General features: G+C 36.6%; 1 protein-coding gene across 1 annotated transcript in view; it reads left to right on the forward strand.

Annotated features, from left to right (window-relative positions):
- The first annotated feature begins 976 nt into the window (after positions 1-976).
- Positions 977-15,927, forward strand: part of SIDL (SIDL trafficking protein particle complex subunit 10) — a 322,468-nt gene continuing 307,517 nt past the window's right edge. The window contains exons 1-2 of the mRNA XM_090388069.1: positions 977-1,066; positions 13,751-13,845. Coding sequence (XP_090244195.1) covers positions 13,821-13,845 — 25 coding nt within the window. The 5' untranslated portion in view covers positions 977-1,066; positions 13,751-13,820. The remainder of the gene's footprint in view (positions 1,067-13,750; positions 13,846-15,927) is intronic.

A 15,927-nucleotide genomic window follows, 5' to 3' on the forward strand; every position in this document is an offset into this window, starting at 1 on the left:
GAGTGCGGCACATTATTTATTATTATTATTATTAGCTATATGGTGCAAGGAAGCCTGAGGCTTATGCTGCACTAGCCACAAAAAAAAAAAAAAACAAAAAAAAAATTCCCGAGTTATCCTGAGAGAAGAGTGAGTGAGTCAAAAGTAGAAGGTAATCACCAAGAAAGAGAAGAATGATGATATCCAGCTCAGGACCCCGGGTGTACCTAGCCCATACTCACAAGACGTCAGCCCCTGGGGTTCTTTCATATAGTTATATATGAAACCGTTATATAAAAATTTATACATAAAAAGTCCTTGCTTCATTTTTTTTTACTTTTTTTGGATTATTCTTGACATGAAGAAATCACGAACAATCCGCAAACTCAATCTTAATATTTTCAGATCATTCATTACCGAAAAATATTGAGAATTGAATGCTAAGCTCAGTAAATCCTCAATATTTTTAACAAATGTGGATAAACCAGTAGAAAATCATTGAAAAATTAAAATAAAATCGGTATAAAACCGTTGGGGAAAAAAATCATTAGATTCTCAATATTTTAAAGAAGTATGGAAAATCTACTGATCATTGTTTAGCCTACTGATAATACGACAGTGTGTGATGCAGTATTGTGCGATCATGAATTGTCAATGGTTACGTCAGGTTCACCGCGATGGATAATTTGGGTGGACAGGTACATCGGTAAATTTTGTGGTATGAGATACGAAGAATATTATAGGCAGTTTTTGAGATTGAATCTGTTTGCGAATTAATACTTTCTGAATAGTGATTACAGAATTGTACATCGTGCACATATAGCGAACTGAGTATGTATACACAAAATAAAAACTTAATTCATTTTAAACCTGCTTTCCATATCATTTACCCACGTGATTTTCCTGTGGTGTGCGGTTGAAGTTGATATGCGACGTATATTATTATCCAAGTTTGATTGATTTCTTAAAGTAATAACAGGAACAAAGCTTAAGAAGAAATCTGTTGCCTTTAAATCTTTAGAATGTTTCTGTTATCATTGAAGGACTGCTTGAAAGTTCAGCGTTTGTGCACATACAGACTCATTTGGTAAGGAAAAATTGGCAGTAACTTTTGATTTATGCAAGTTTTAATATAGCTTTTTAGAGGAATAAATAAATTAACCGGATAACTTCTTTCCGCCCTTTCAGCCTCATGACCAGCACATTATTCTTCCCCTGTTACTATAAACACAAATAAAATCAAAATAAAAAATTAAATGACTTCTTTTTTTTTTTTTTGTTACCTAATCCTGTGTAAGCTTGCCTTCTTGCTTCATTTGCCAATACCAATCATGGGTGCCAGCAGCGTGGTGCATGAGCTGAATATCATTCTTCTCTTTCTTGATGATTCCCTTCTTCTTCTGACTCTTATTTTCTCTCTCTCTCTCTCTCTCTCTCTCAGGGTAATTCAGAATTTTTTTTTTAACATATATATTATCAATATTGCTGGTGCAGCATAAGCCTCAGGCTTCCTTACACCATATAGCTAATAATAATAATATGCACCACCTTTGGATTTCAACCTTGAAAATATATTGGAACTAGAGATCCTTTTAAATGGTCACCCCACACTCACCTGATCCTGATACCTCTTTCATTTCTATCATCATCACCTAATCATGATAGACTTTTTTTTTTTTTTTTTTTTACCTTAAATCAAGAATATAACCGAATTTCCTTCACATCAATATTTTAAGGGTGCTGAGGTTGCCCTTATCAGTAAAGATTCATTGGTAACAGTAAATGGACACAGAAAGGTGTATTCGAGTTTCAAAACATATACAGTTCTCAAATTTCATTATTCCTGAATGTATTTTAATGATCGTTCTGTCTTTTGAAATATATTTCTTAGCTGTTTTTTTATATAAATTAATATCCAAGAAAATGCTTAGAAATTTTTTTTTGAAACTAAACACTACCAAATTGGACATTTTATAATGATTTCTTTGGAACTGTTTGGTTTCCCAGCAGCAAAATTTCTTCAATAAACTCCTCATAAACATATTAGATATTGTGAAAATTACTGTTTTCACAATATCTAAAATGTTTATGAGGAGCGTTGAAATATGTAAATAATGGAGTCAAAGATTTTGTGATATATAGCAGAGGCATATGATGCAAAAAAGCAAGCTTATGCAGCATCGACCAAAAAAAACCCCTCCCATTTTACCCCTCCATTTGTTCCAAATGCCTGCTCAGCTCACCCTTAAATTTATTTACACTATCAACTTCCAGAACAAAAGATGGAAGTCTGTTCCACCAATCAACTACCCTCTGGCTAAAGACAAATTTCTGCACATACATTCTACAACTGTCTTTCCTCAATTTGAAACTGTGCCCCCCCCCAGGTTCTGAATCTGAGCAAGAGAAAGAATCCCATCAGCATTCAGCTTGCTCAACCCATTCAAGGCTTTATACACCTCAGTCAGATCACCTTGCAAGTGTCTACTGTCCAGGTGCTGCAATTTGCAGAACTTAAGCCTTTCTTGGTATGAGCACCCCTTTGTTCCCTCACCAGTCTTGTTACCGTCTTTGTACTCATTCTAGCAATTCTACATCCTTTCTGAAATGAGGCCTCCAGACCTGTACACAGTACTCTAGATGTGGCCTGACCATTGCCTTGTATAACAGGATAATTGCCTCCCTGTCCCTGCTAGCAAAATTCTTATATATCATTGACAAGACTCCATGACCTGCCCTGGCAACCCATCTGCACTGCCCAACGAACTTCATATTTGACTGCACAATTACCCCCAGGTCTTTTTCACTTTTCACTTCCCTGAGAGTAGTACCACAGAGTTGGTACTTTTCTCTTCGGTTGTTGCTACTAATATACAGTACTTTGCATTTGTCAATGTTAAACTTCAGTTGCCACTTCTCAGCCCATTTGCCCAACTTATCTAGATCCAGTTGGAGTAGCATACTGTCTTTACTGTCGTTAACAACCTTGCCAACCTTTGTATCATCTGCAAACTTGAACATTAAACCTGATATACCTTCATCAATATCATTGATAAATATACAAAACAACAATGGGCCCAATACCGAATCATGGGGAACTCCACTAATAACATTTGTTCATGAAGAGCAGTGTCCATTGATTACCACTCAGTCATCTCCCACTGAACCATCCCTTTATCCATTGTAGCAACTTACCTTTATGCTATACCTCTCCAATTTGTACAGCAGTCTTCCGTGTGTCAACATTATCAAAAGCTTTCCTGAAATCCAAGTATATGATATCAAAATTATTTTTGGCATTCAGTTCTTTTGTGACCACATCATAGTATTCAGACAAGACCTCCCTTTAACAAACCCATGCTCTGTCTTAACTATTACTGCAGTCTTGTCTATATGATCCTGCAATGCTTCTTTAACCAGTGATTCCATTATTTTACCCAGAACACAAGTTAAACTAACATATAGTCTATAGTTACTTGTGTCACCTTTTGAACCCCCTTTGTGAATTGGTGATGCATTTGCACACCTCCAGTCCATGGGGACCTCCCCTGAGTCCAAGGAAGCTCTCATAATTATGGCTAAGGGTTTTCTTACTTCCTTTGCTGCCTTCTTTAATATAACTGGATAGATCCCGCCCACCATAGGTGCCTTTTTCATTTTTAATTTCAACAATTTCTCCTCCACTTTGCTCTCAGTTATTACAAAATCACTTAGCTCCCTGTTAGAGTTTGATAAACTTTTGGCACTCCCCACATTGAATAACTCCTCATGTGTGAATGTAGATGTGAAATACTCATTCAGTTTATCAGCTACCTGAGCATGATCATCGATAGTGAACTTATCTATGTTAAGTGGTCCAATCTGATTCATCCCTTTCCTTCAAGAGTTTACATAAGTAAAGAATTCTTTGCTGTTTTTTTTTTTTGCATCCTCTGCCAAAGATTTCTTGTATAATTTGCTTTTGCCTGCCAAACCTCCTTTGTGAGTTGATTACAGACTAGTTTATATCTGCCATAGTGTCACCTTATACTTTATACGCATCCTATACATCTTTCTTCTCTGCCACGAGCCTCATTAATTCATCTGACATCCATTTTGGCCTAAACCTTGAACGGTATTTTTTAGGTTGAATGAAAAGCCTAGTAGCCTCCAAAATTAAGTTCCTGAAGGCTTCCCATTTAGAATTCAACGTTGGTAACATCATCAGTTGATCCCACTGTACAGAATTTAAAAACTAACTGAGACCTGTCTGTCTGGGAAAGGAATAATGAGTAGGTGTGTGTTATAGGTCTAATCCATGCTCCTAAAGTTACTGGAAAAAGTCCTTCCGCATATAACACGCCATCTTCTTCCACAACCATCAAAGCAACTCCATTATGTTCTTTCTAATAGATCAACTGTCTCCAACCTTCTGGCAGTCCAAACGGCAATTCTAAATGCATTTGAGGCCAGATCGGAAATGGCGATTGTTTATGCTGATATCGAAGCTGCTTTTGATAGCCTCAACATCTCAGCCCTTCTGAATCTCCCAACCAGTTTCTTTCGGATCAAAGGTGACGTTTTCGCTTTTCTGCACTCGCTCCTCTGGAATAGAACAGTGTACCTCACTCATCGCAACCTCTCCTATACCCGATCCATCAATTCAGGTGTGCCAGAAGGCGGCGTTTTATCCGGGCTACTTTTTGTCGCCCTCCTTATTCCGTTTGTGTGTAACAGGGATGATGTTATTACCTACGCTGACAATATAAAGTTCCTAACGGAAATACCACCATCAGCCAACAGAGGAGTGATCACATCAGAAATCTCAACCATCTCAACCATTTCGGTCTTAAACTGAACCCCTAAAAATCCGTTATTATGGTTTTTTCTCTGAAGAAGTGTCCCACATTCATACAACCCTCACTGGAGGGTGCAGTTATTCCAAGTGTAACTAAACACAAAGATCTCGGTGTAACCTTCGACCCAAACCTTAGGTTCAACTGTCACATCGAATGTGTTCTACGCAAGATCAGCCGAATGCGCTGGATTGCCCGTCAACATCTTCTTCATAACACAGGCGCAAGAACCACAATCAGATATCTGGGAACCGTTGTGTATCCTACCTTTCTGTATGCCTCTGAAATATGGGCCTCCGCAGTACCTTCTCTCATGAAGCCCATCCTCGCCAGCGAATACTGGATACTGAAGTGGGCAACCCGCAAACATCGACCCCCCCCTCTCAACAGAGGACCACCAGCATGGCCGACCAACTTCAAATCCCGCGTCTGTCTTCAAATCCCTCAAATAATCAGCAAGAGGAAAACTGTGACCACAGTCAAAATGCTGGTTGGCAAAATCAACTCCCTGACTTCTGGGATATATATCAGTGGCATGTTCCACTTCCTTCCCTAAGAGCCACCCCTCTTCTTCAGCTACAACAGAACAGGCTGAAGATCAGTGACAGATTCCTATCTGGCCAAGTACTTCCTACAATACAAGCCCTGCTAATAATGGGAGTGGATCTCCAGAAATTCGCTTCGGATCGCAATTACAGGCACTCGTTGGCCGAACTTGTTCCCCTTTTGTTTGGCCCCTGATGTCTACTCATACCGTTATCTCCACCTGCTATCTGCTATGAAGCGCAGAACGGCACATCGCAGGCACATCAACAAACTGTTTCACAAGAAAATGCGAAACCGTATACAACAACTTAATTCACACATGTGAAATATTCTGACTTCTGTGAATATTCTTAAATATGTGCCTTGCACATATGAACGCATACATACCTTGGTGTACTGTCTGCCTCACAACTATGTATATACTCATATCTATTAAATGGTTAATGCTATATTTTAAAGTTAATTTCATGTTATGTTATCTTTTTGTTTTTTTTACCCTATATCATTGTTAAGCCCGCTCTCCTGGCTGTGGCGGGCACATTATTGTATCTTTACTGTACAATAAAGATTTTCTCTCTAACGAATCTGATGAGTATAACGAGCAATTGTGCAGAGAAATAGTGGGCCAGTAAATTAGAGTCTTATAATGGAGAATTTTAACTTCCCAGATATTGACTGGAATTTGTGGGTTGGTCACTCATACACTACAAGGCTTTTGTCGATTTATTGGATGATTGTTTTCTACAGCATGTTTGAAAGGCAGCTAGAGAAGTAATACTCTTGATCTAATTATCAGTAGTGATTCTTCATGCATCAAGAATCTGCAGATAAAGGAACTACTAGGTGGCAGTGATCACAGTGTGCTGAAGTGGGATTTACTCAAAGAGGTAACTACCATCAAGGGTAAAGGGAAGGGTTTTTGCTTTCGTAAAGGTGACTACAGTTGTCTGAGACAGTATTTAAATTCTATATGGTGAAACCAACTGATGATGTTACCAACAGCAAATTCAAAATGGGAAGCATTCAAAGAATTAATCTTGGAAGCTACTAGGCTTTTCATACCAACAAAGAAATATTGTTCATGATTTAGGCCTAAATGGATTTCAGGTGAACTAATTAGACATGTGACAGAGAAGACAAATGCATGGGATACATATAAATTAACATGTGACACAGAAGCCTATGATAGATATAAGCTGATCTGTAACCAAGTTACAAAGGAGGTTAAGCAGGTGAAGGCAGATTACGAGAAATCTTTGGCAAAGGATGCAAAGAAAAACGAGCAAAGAGTTCTTTACTTATGTAAACTCTAGAAGGAAGGGGATGAATCAGAGTGGTCCACTTGATATCGATGGTTCAACTGTTGATGATCCTGCTCAGGTAGCTAACAAATAAATGAATATTTTGCATCGACATTTACACATGAGTTATTCAGGGAAGGGAATGCCAGAGGTGTATTCAACTCTGGCAGTATGCTAGATCTTGTAATAACTGAGAGTAAAGTGGAGAAGAAATTGTTGAAGATAAATGCAAGGAAGGCACCTGGGGTGGATGGAATCTATCCATTTATATTAAAGGAGGTGGCAAAGGAATTAAGAAAACCCTTAGCCATAATTATGAGAGCTTCCCTGGACTCAGGAGAGGTACCCATATACTGGAGATGTGCAAATGTGACTCCAATCTACAAAGGAGGATCAAAGGGAGACAGGTAATTACAGACCTATTAGTTTAACTTCTGTTCCAGGGACATTAATGGAGGCACTGGTTAAAGAAGCACTGCAGAATCATCTAGACAAGACTTCAGGTATAACTTGGATACAGCATGGATTTGTTAAGGGGAAGTCTTGTCTGACTAATTTGATTGGATACTATGATGTAGTCACAAAGGAACTGGATGCAAAGATTAACTTTGATATCATATATTTGGATCATAGAAAAGCCTTTGATATTGTTGCACATGGAAGACTGCTGCACAAATTGGAGCAGTGTGGTGGCATTGGAGGCAAATTGCTGCTATGGATAAAGGGATGGTTGAGTGGCACACCTTCTAGCGTACTTTTGTCTCGGCCTTGTGACACAGAAGATGCAACATTCAATAATTGGCCCCTTCTTTCTGTACATTTCTGGGGAGAAACTGGTGCTGGTGAATGGAAACTAATTATTGCAAATGAAGGAGGTCATGAAGCCCACCTACCTGGAAAGCTCACACAATGGAATCTAATCTTATATGGTACAGAAATAGATCCTGTAAACTTGAAGCCTTCAAAAAAGACTATTGATAAGTTACCACCAAACTATTTATTTAATTCTCTGATAAAAGATTATTCTCCACAGCAAGAAGTAGAATTAGATGTAGAGAATCTGTGTTAAAGAAAAAAAATATCAGCTATATGATATAAGTAAATGTGTTGAAGAATGTCCAAAAGGCCAGTATGCAGATAAAAAAAAAAATTTACTTGTGAGTCTTGTGCTGAAAGATGTGCTGAGTGTTATGGCTATTCAAATTCAAATTGCCTTTCTTGCCAATCATCGTTTTTCCTTAATAATGGTAATTAATGGACACTGCTCTTCGTGGACTGATGTTATTAGTGGAGTCCCTCAGGGTTCAGTATTGGGTCCATTGTTGTTTTCTGTATTTATAAATGATATTGATGATGGTATATCAGGCTTAATGTCCAAGTTTGCAGACGATACGAAGGTTGGCAGGGTTGTTAATGACAGTACACTGCTGCAACAGGATCTAGAAAAGTTGAACAGGTGGGCTGAGAGGTGGCAAATGAAGTTTAACATTGACAAATGTAAAGTACTACATATGGGAAGCAGTGACCCCAGAGTAACGTATAAACTCTGTGGTACTACACTGACAGTGGTAGAGAATGAAAAGGACCTGGGGGTAATTGTGTAGGCAGATATGAAGTTTTCTAAGCAGTGCAGATGGTCTGCAAGAGGAGCTCATGGTGTCTTGTCAATGAGATACAGAATTTCTTTTAGCAGGGATAAGGAGGTGATTATCCCCTTGTATAAGGCAATAGTCAGGCCACACTTTGAGTACTGTATATAGGTCTGGAGGCCTCATTTTAAGAAGGCTGTAGAGCTGTTGGAACAAGTACAGAGAAGGGCAACAGGATTAGTGAATGGAACAGAGGGTTGCTCTTATGAAGAAAGGCTTAAGTTTTGCAAATTACAGTGTCTGGAAACTAGGCACCTGCGAGGTAATCTGATTGAGGTGTATAACGCCTTGAATGGTTTGAGCATGCTCAATGTGGATGGGATTCTTCCTCTTGCTCAGAACAAATGCCTGAGAGGGCATAAATTCAAATTGAGGAAAGACGGTTGTAAGATAGGTGTGAGGAAGTTTGCCTTTAGCCAGCAGGTGGTTGATTACTGGAACAAACTTCCATCTGTCGTAGAAGTTGATAGCTTAGATTCAAGGCAGAACTTGATAAACATTTGGAGTGAGTGGATGGGTGAAATAAAGGTGGTTTTTTTTTTTTTTTTTTTTTGGCTGATGCTATATAAGCTTGCTTTCTTGCATGATGTGCCTATGCTGAAATACTAATAATCATACCGCTGTAGTCACCTTTACAAAAGCAAAAGCCCTTCCCTTTAGCCTTGATGGAAGTAATTCCCACAGTACATTGTGATCACTGTCACCAAATGGTTCCTTTATCTGCAAATTCTTGATGCATGAATAGTCACTGCTGATAATCAGATCAAGAGCATGACTCCCTCTGGTTGCATCTCGATCATGTTGCTGTAGAAAACAATCATCCAATAAATCGACAAAAGTCTTGCTAGTGTGCATGTGATCAACCCACAAGTTCCAGTCAATATCTGGAAAGTTAAAATCCCCCGTTATAAGACATTCTGATTTACTGGCCCACTCTATTTCTCTGTACAAATGCTCATTATACTCATCAGATTCATTAGGCCTATAACACACAGCTACTCTCATTTTTTCTTTCCCAGTGCTTATGTCACACCAAACAGACAAAACATTGCATTGTCCACCAACATCAATTAGATGCATTTCCTTAGATTATATGTTTCTTAACTAACAGCATAACCCCTCCTCCCTTCCTGTATACATTGTACTCCCCAAATTCCAATTCTGCATATCTTCAGTGACAGCTGTCTTTGCAAAAAATAAAAAACAAAAAAAAAAAAAAATTAAATGACTTTTTTTTTTTTTCCTAATCCTATGTAAGCTTGCCTGTTTGCATCATTTGCTCATAGCAATCATGGGTACCAACAGCGTAGTGCATGTGCGCTACCTTTGGATTTCAAACGAATACACAATTTTTAATATTTGCATTAATTTATTGAAACATTAACACAATACAAATTCTACAAAAAAAAAAGTAATAATTTTAGTGTTTTTTTAGTCTGCTCAGTACTTTCTCCCACAAATCACAAAATGTTGGCTGGTTGTGCATGGAAATCAGTCAAACTTAACTTAAGATATTGCATGTATTCGAAAATTTGCTGAACAAAAACTTCATTCCCACATCTACCACTTTGCAAAATATCCTGCTGGCATCCATGATACTAGTATATAACTTTTGGATAATTTTGTTTCCACTTGTCATAAAATTGATGGATAATATGGAATGCTTAAGCTCTGAATTAAATTCAATAGATTTGAATTTCTCAGAATCATAAATTTTCATTTCTTTTGAAGGACAGAATGAATTTCTATAATTTACTGATATTAATACTACTCAATAATTCTTTCATTTGTGCCTAGAAGTTGGGAAATTATGTAGATTTTATTGATATCTTCAGCGACATACTATCATACTACATACTACAGTGGTATGATTATTAGCATTTCAGCATAGGCACATCATGCAAGAAAGCAAGCTTATATAGCATCAGCCAAAAAAAAAAAATATAATAATTATACTTGATACTCTGAGTAGCTACTTTATTAGCCACACATAAAATAAATAGGATCGTTGTTGTAAGGCAGAGGTTCCCAACCTTTCTCGGTTCATGGTGCCCTTACTGTCCCAGTAATTTTAATTCGCCGCACCCCTAGGCCAAAAGAAATACCTAACACAGTGGTTTTAGACCTTTTAATATATATCTATATATAATAATTTTATTCTTTATATAGAGATACTAAATAAAGATCAATTATAGATCACCACAAAATTAAAAAGATACGGTACAATGGATATTGTACCGTACCCTTTATATTGTACCCTTTTTATAATGAAATAAATATATAAATTTCAAAATAATAATAACTTTAAGTAACTTAAACCCAAATTACATGGCATCCCAAGAATGTTGTTGCGGCACCCCAGTTGAAAACCACTGTTGTAAGGTTTATGCATGTACCACAACTTTACAATACCCTTCATGGCACCATGCCAGGGGTTAACAAGTGGCAGAGATAATCTCACCAGAAGTATAAAGATTAAATTATAGGCAGATTATATATATATAAAAAACTCACAATTCATATAGCAGATAATATTAACTTGGAAGAAAAACTAATAGACAAAGTAAATAACTAAAATAATACAAATTGTGACAACAAAAGATAGTTCCTTTTAATTCGGTTTTCTGTGAGATTCTTGCCCAGTCGTAATGATCTGAAATCAGTTGATAGTTGTGGAGACCACTTGCAGACCTAGAATGAACTGTCTGTGATTTTACACAAGTCAGTATCCAGGGGTTGAACTAGATGGAGCTTTTGATATGGGCGGAAACCATCTTTAAAATGTAGCCTTGCAGGAAGAGCAAGAAGCTTGGGAGCGGAGCGCTGTTTGAGGGATCTGCCAGCATGGTGTCCCAAATGTTGAGCACTGAGACATTCCCAGCAATCATTTTCACGGTGAAGATGAGTTTTCTCTCATGCATTAATGCTGAAAACCTGGTTAACTTCAGTGCTTTGGCCATTAGTGTTATGTGCTGCTGTGGTGGAAGATGACACTTCCATGTTGCCCACTTCAGGAGCCAGTATTCTGTGGCATTTAATGGTTTAATTGTAGTGTTTGCAGCCAAGTCCCACAACTTTACTCCATATAGTACAGCTCCAAAAATCATTGTCCTGGTATACATTTTTATCAGATTTGTGTGCACAATGTTCACAAGTAGGCAATGCTGCTTGGCAACCCATATTGAGTAGGTCCCCCTTCCTCCCCACCACACACACACACACACACACACACACACACACACACACACACACACCTTTAGCCCTTGGAATAGCCTGGATTTGTAGTGGTATGGACTCAAAAAAAATGTGTCAAAAGCATACCGCAGTGATGATGGTTCATGCTGACTGAATTGCATCCCACACTTATTTTAAATTGGAAAAATGCAGGCATCTGCTCTGAGAGTACATTCCATGTTATTTGATAGTATGAACCAGAGCTGTAATGCTCAATACGTTCTATGTTGATATCAATATTTTATTATTATTATTATTATTATTAGCTACATGGTGCAAGGAAGCCTGAGGCTTAGGATGCACCAGCCAAAAAAAAAAAAAATCTTCGGATTACCCTGAGAGAGAGAGAGAGAGAGAGAGAGAGAGAGAGAGAGAAGAGAGAGAGAGAGAAAGGGAATCACCAGGAAAGAGAAAAATGATTTGTAAAATAATAAGAGAAGTTTACCTCAATATAGTACGTAGGACACTTCCGTATGATACTCTCCAGAAATTAAAACGAAAAAAATTGAAAAACTTACATTAGAATAACAAATAATTTAAAAAATAATTGAAAATCAATTTAACACAATTAAAATCAGTTTAACGCAATTAACGAAAAAATTGCAAAACGATTTTCCTTCCTGAAGCTGACAACACTTTTCGACCGTATGTCGTGATCACAGGAATGAAAATTACCAAATAGGGGTGAGTATGAAACTTAAATAGGGATTATTTGTCTTTGTGCATGCGCATAAAAGCCCACAAATCGGAGATGAGTTATGGACGATGAACATTAACAGAATTTTCATGTAATTTAATTTCTGTGGTTTCTTCAATTAATAGTCGTGTATAATTATGTTGGACACTAAGTATTTTGGCCTCGTTAAATAAAAAGTGTTTTTCGTTAACAGAATGAAAGGCTAATTCTGAGGCTTCATGTTGATTAACACGGATATTCAAAGGAAAACGCATCGAACCCTGATAAGACAAGTCGCAATCACTACAAGAAATGTTGTATACCAGGTCATTAATTTGTGCTGCGAACGGGGAAAGGACTGAGCGATTGTTCAGTATAGTGTGTAATTTCCGTGTTTGCCTGGCCACAATTTTAAATTCGGTATCTTTAAAGAATCTGTTAAGCTGTTTGTGCCACTGTTCAACATATGGGACAGAAATAAAGTATTTTTTTGATATTCCTATTGTTAGTTAGTGTAGTATTTTGTATCTTATCCTTAGCTTGTACCCTAATTCAGTTTATTGTAGCAAATTTAGTTTATTGTAAGAATCTGAAATACAAATATTAACCAGAAAATTCTTAAATAGGGGTCATCCCCTTACTGCAATAAACTGAATTAGGGTACAAACTAAGGATAGGATACAAAATACTACACTAACCAACAATAGTAATATCAAGAAATACTTTATTTCTGTCCCATATTAAACATATGGGACAGAAATAAAGTATTTTTTTTTTCTTTAAAATTGTGGCCAGGCCAATATGGAAATTACACACTATACTGAACAATCGCTCAGTCCTGCATAGGTCCTATCAGCGTCATTTGGCCTATTGTATCAGTGAGCTGTTTCTAACCACATGATCACTGTTATCTGGATATTATTTGATTAATCTTGGTATGCCCAAGAGAGTCATACCCAAAAATCTCAACATTGTCGCAGTCTCTGAGATGCTCATGTTGGCACTCAAAGTCACTTGAATTGTTTTGCTTGCCCGTTGTTGCAGTGAAATGCACACATGCAGCATCTCTATGTATCTGCCCATCTGCTTTATATTGCATGGTATAAACACATGTTGCTGTTATTGAAGTAGTTCTCCATTTCATGAAGAGAGTGTGTACCTAATTCTTTCACTGAATTGCACATATGCTGCATGTTTAGGTATCTTCCCACCTCCTTTATATTGCATGATATAAACAAGTACAGCTGTTACTGAAGGAGTGCTCCATTTCATGAAAATATTAGGTATATCTAATAAAGTAGCTACTTAATGTATTTATTGTATTTAATTATGTTTCAGATTATTAGTTGTCTTTATTATTATTCCTGTTATTTATTAACTTGCTATATAATGCACATTGCATCTACTGTTATTTGATTTGATTATTATATGTAAAATAAACTTACTACATTTTCCAAAATTGATCTAATTCCTTTTCATTTACATTGTATTGTTAGTTCTTAGTATTGGTCTAATTTTTTTTCTTTGCAGGTAAAAAAATGCCATTGCACATTTTGATGGTTCTTCATATTAGTATATTATTTCATTGTTCCTGAACCTAATGGATAATAAACCTCTTGTTACTTGTAAGTAGGAAGTGAAGCAGTTTGTGTGATTTGGCTACTTTAACTTACGATTTATTAGTTTTTAATTTCCAAGCAGCTCTTTACGAGAGTACAGCAATATGCATTTAGGTAGTTTAGATATTGGTAAAATCTGTTGTAATTTTATGAGATAAAACTGTCACATGAATCTAATAAAATCATTATTAGAGTTGTATAAAGATTATACCTGCATAAATCTCTGATTTATTGCAGAGACTCCAACTTTGACCTGTTTTTACCCTTTCCCCATCTCATTACCATAACAGTTTTTCTGTTCTCTTTCCCAAAAAAAAAAAAAAAAAAAAAAAAAACTGAAAAAATGGAAGAATTTTCAAATAATTCTGCAAAATATTGCTTATTTTCATTAATAAATTGGAGCTAGTTAACAAATCATCTATCATGTGTGCTAACTTACATTACACAGAATATCTGGAATGTGTGTTTGCTGTATGAAGTTAATGCTATTTTATAAGCTTGCAATGTTCTTCAAATAGAATGTCAAAGAAGGATGACATTATAATTAAGAAGACATATTCCCAAGATTTTCCATGGATTATAATATCCGGAAAAGGTAACGTCTTTGCTTTGTATATGTATGTAGTGGTTTTTATTTAGCAAAATATACAATTGCAAACAATAAGCAGAAGAACAGTCTGCATTAAGTACAAAGAAATGCACAAAATAGATATTGTATTTCATTACGAGTATATTGTCATATGTGCCAAATATTTATTCACATTATTTGCAATAGAACATAATCTTCCTCTGAGGTGTGCTGATCATACAAGTGAATTGCATTCTAGCCATAGTAGCTTATGCACCATAAAACTCCCATAACAACAAGTGAATTGTTCAAAAATATGTTTCCTGATAACAAAATGGCAGAAAATTGCTTTCAAGGCAAATGTTGGTTTGATCATCTTTTGAACAGTACGTAATATTCCTTTAGAAAACTGTCTGTCATTTAATGTTAATAATGTCCCTATTATACTAGGCCTAAAAACTGGAGTAGTAAGGTAAATCCAGTTCAGAATCCAAAACAACTTTTTTTTTTTTTTTTTTTTAATTAATGAACTCCTCAAGGAACTTCAGTTTCTTTGGTAATGCCTCATAAAAGAAAAAATATATATATATTTCCTCATAGAAGCAATACTCAGCTCAGATCCATTATAACAATGTTATAATAGATCTGATATAATATTTTGTTATAGAAAAAACTTTGTCCCAGTGTTTCTGAAGAGAGCAAAATCTACAAGATTATCTTCCTTGAAACTGTCATAATGAGTTGGTGTCTAACTGACAATCCAAACAAAATTCTACAGACAGAACAGAAAAATCCTAGATAAGCTAACATTCGAATGCACAGTATTGTGTCAGTGAATTTTAATTTCAAGTCTAAATGTCTGAATTAAAAAAAAAAAAAAACCTGCTTTCCTTGTGTACAATTACAAATTTACAGGTTTTTGAACATAAACCTGTGGCAACAATAAAAGCATTGTGAATGAACCAAACTGATATGAATCAAGGCTTAGAGGGGAACAGGTATCCTGTGTGTTATCAGACACTCAGTCTAAAACACTGATGGATCCAATATCTTTCTATTACAGAAGATTTAGGAGAAGTCCGGTTGGCCTGCTTCTCTAAAATTCACTCATGCACACCTTCTCAATAGTAAGCCCTGTTACATCACTTAGGTGGCAACGAACATGTAGAGTGGTTCTCTTCAAGATGCCTGCTCAACGTGAAGAGGAAAAGACCAAAGCCTCCAGCATATGACAGCACGACAAAACAAATGGCCCTCAGTCCCCAGCGGCTTTCACTCCCCCTCTTACGGCAGCGAGAGGATCAGAGTGGAAGCAGAGGGTGCTAAGAATCTCTGGGTACGACCAGGCTGCCATGCACGGAAACTGAACTTGGCCTGTTACAACATAAGATCACTCATCGGTGAAGACAGGATATTAGAGCTGGAAAAGGAATTAGAAAATGTGAATTGGAATATCATTAGTTTGGCTGAAACAAGAAAAAGAAATGAATCACTTATAAGTTTATCAAGTGGAAATCTGC

The sequence above is a fragment of the Mastigoproctus giganteus genome, chromosome 13, assembly GCF_048544385.1.
Source record: "Mastigoproctus giganteus isolate SK-2022 chromosome 13, ASM4854438v1, whole genome shotgun sequence".
NCBI lineage: Eukaryota > Metazoa > Arthropoda > Arachnida > Uropygi > Thelyphonidae > Mastigoproctus > Mastigoproctus giganteus.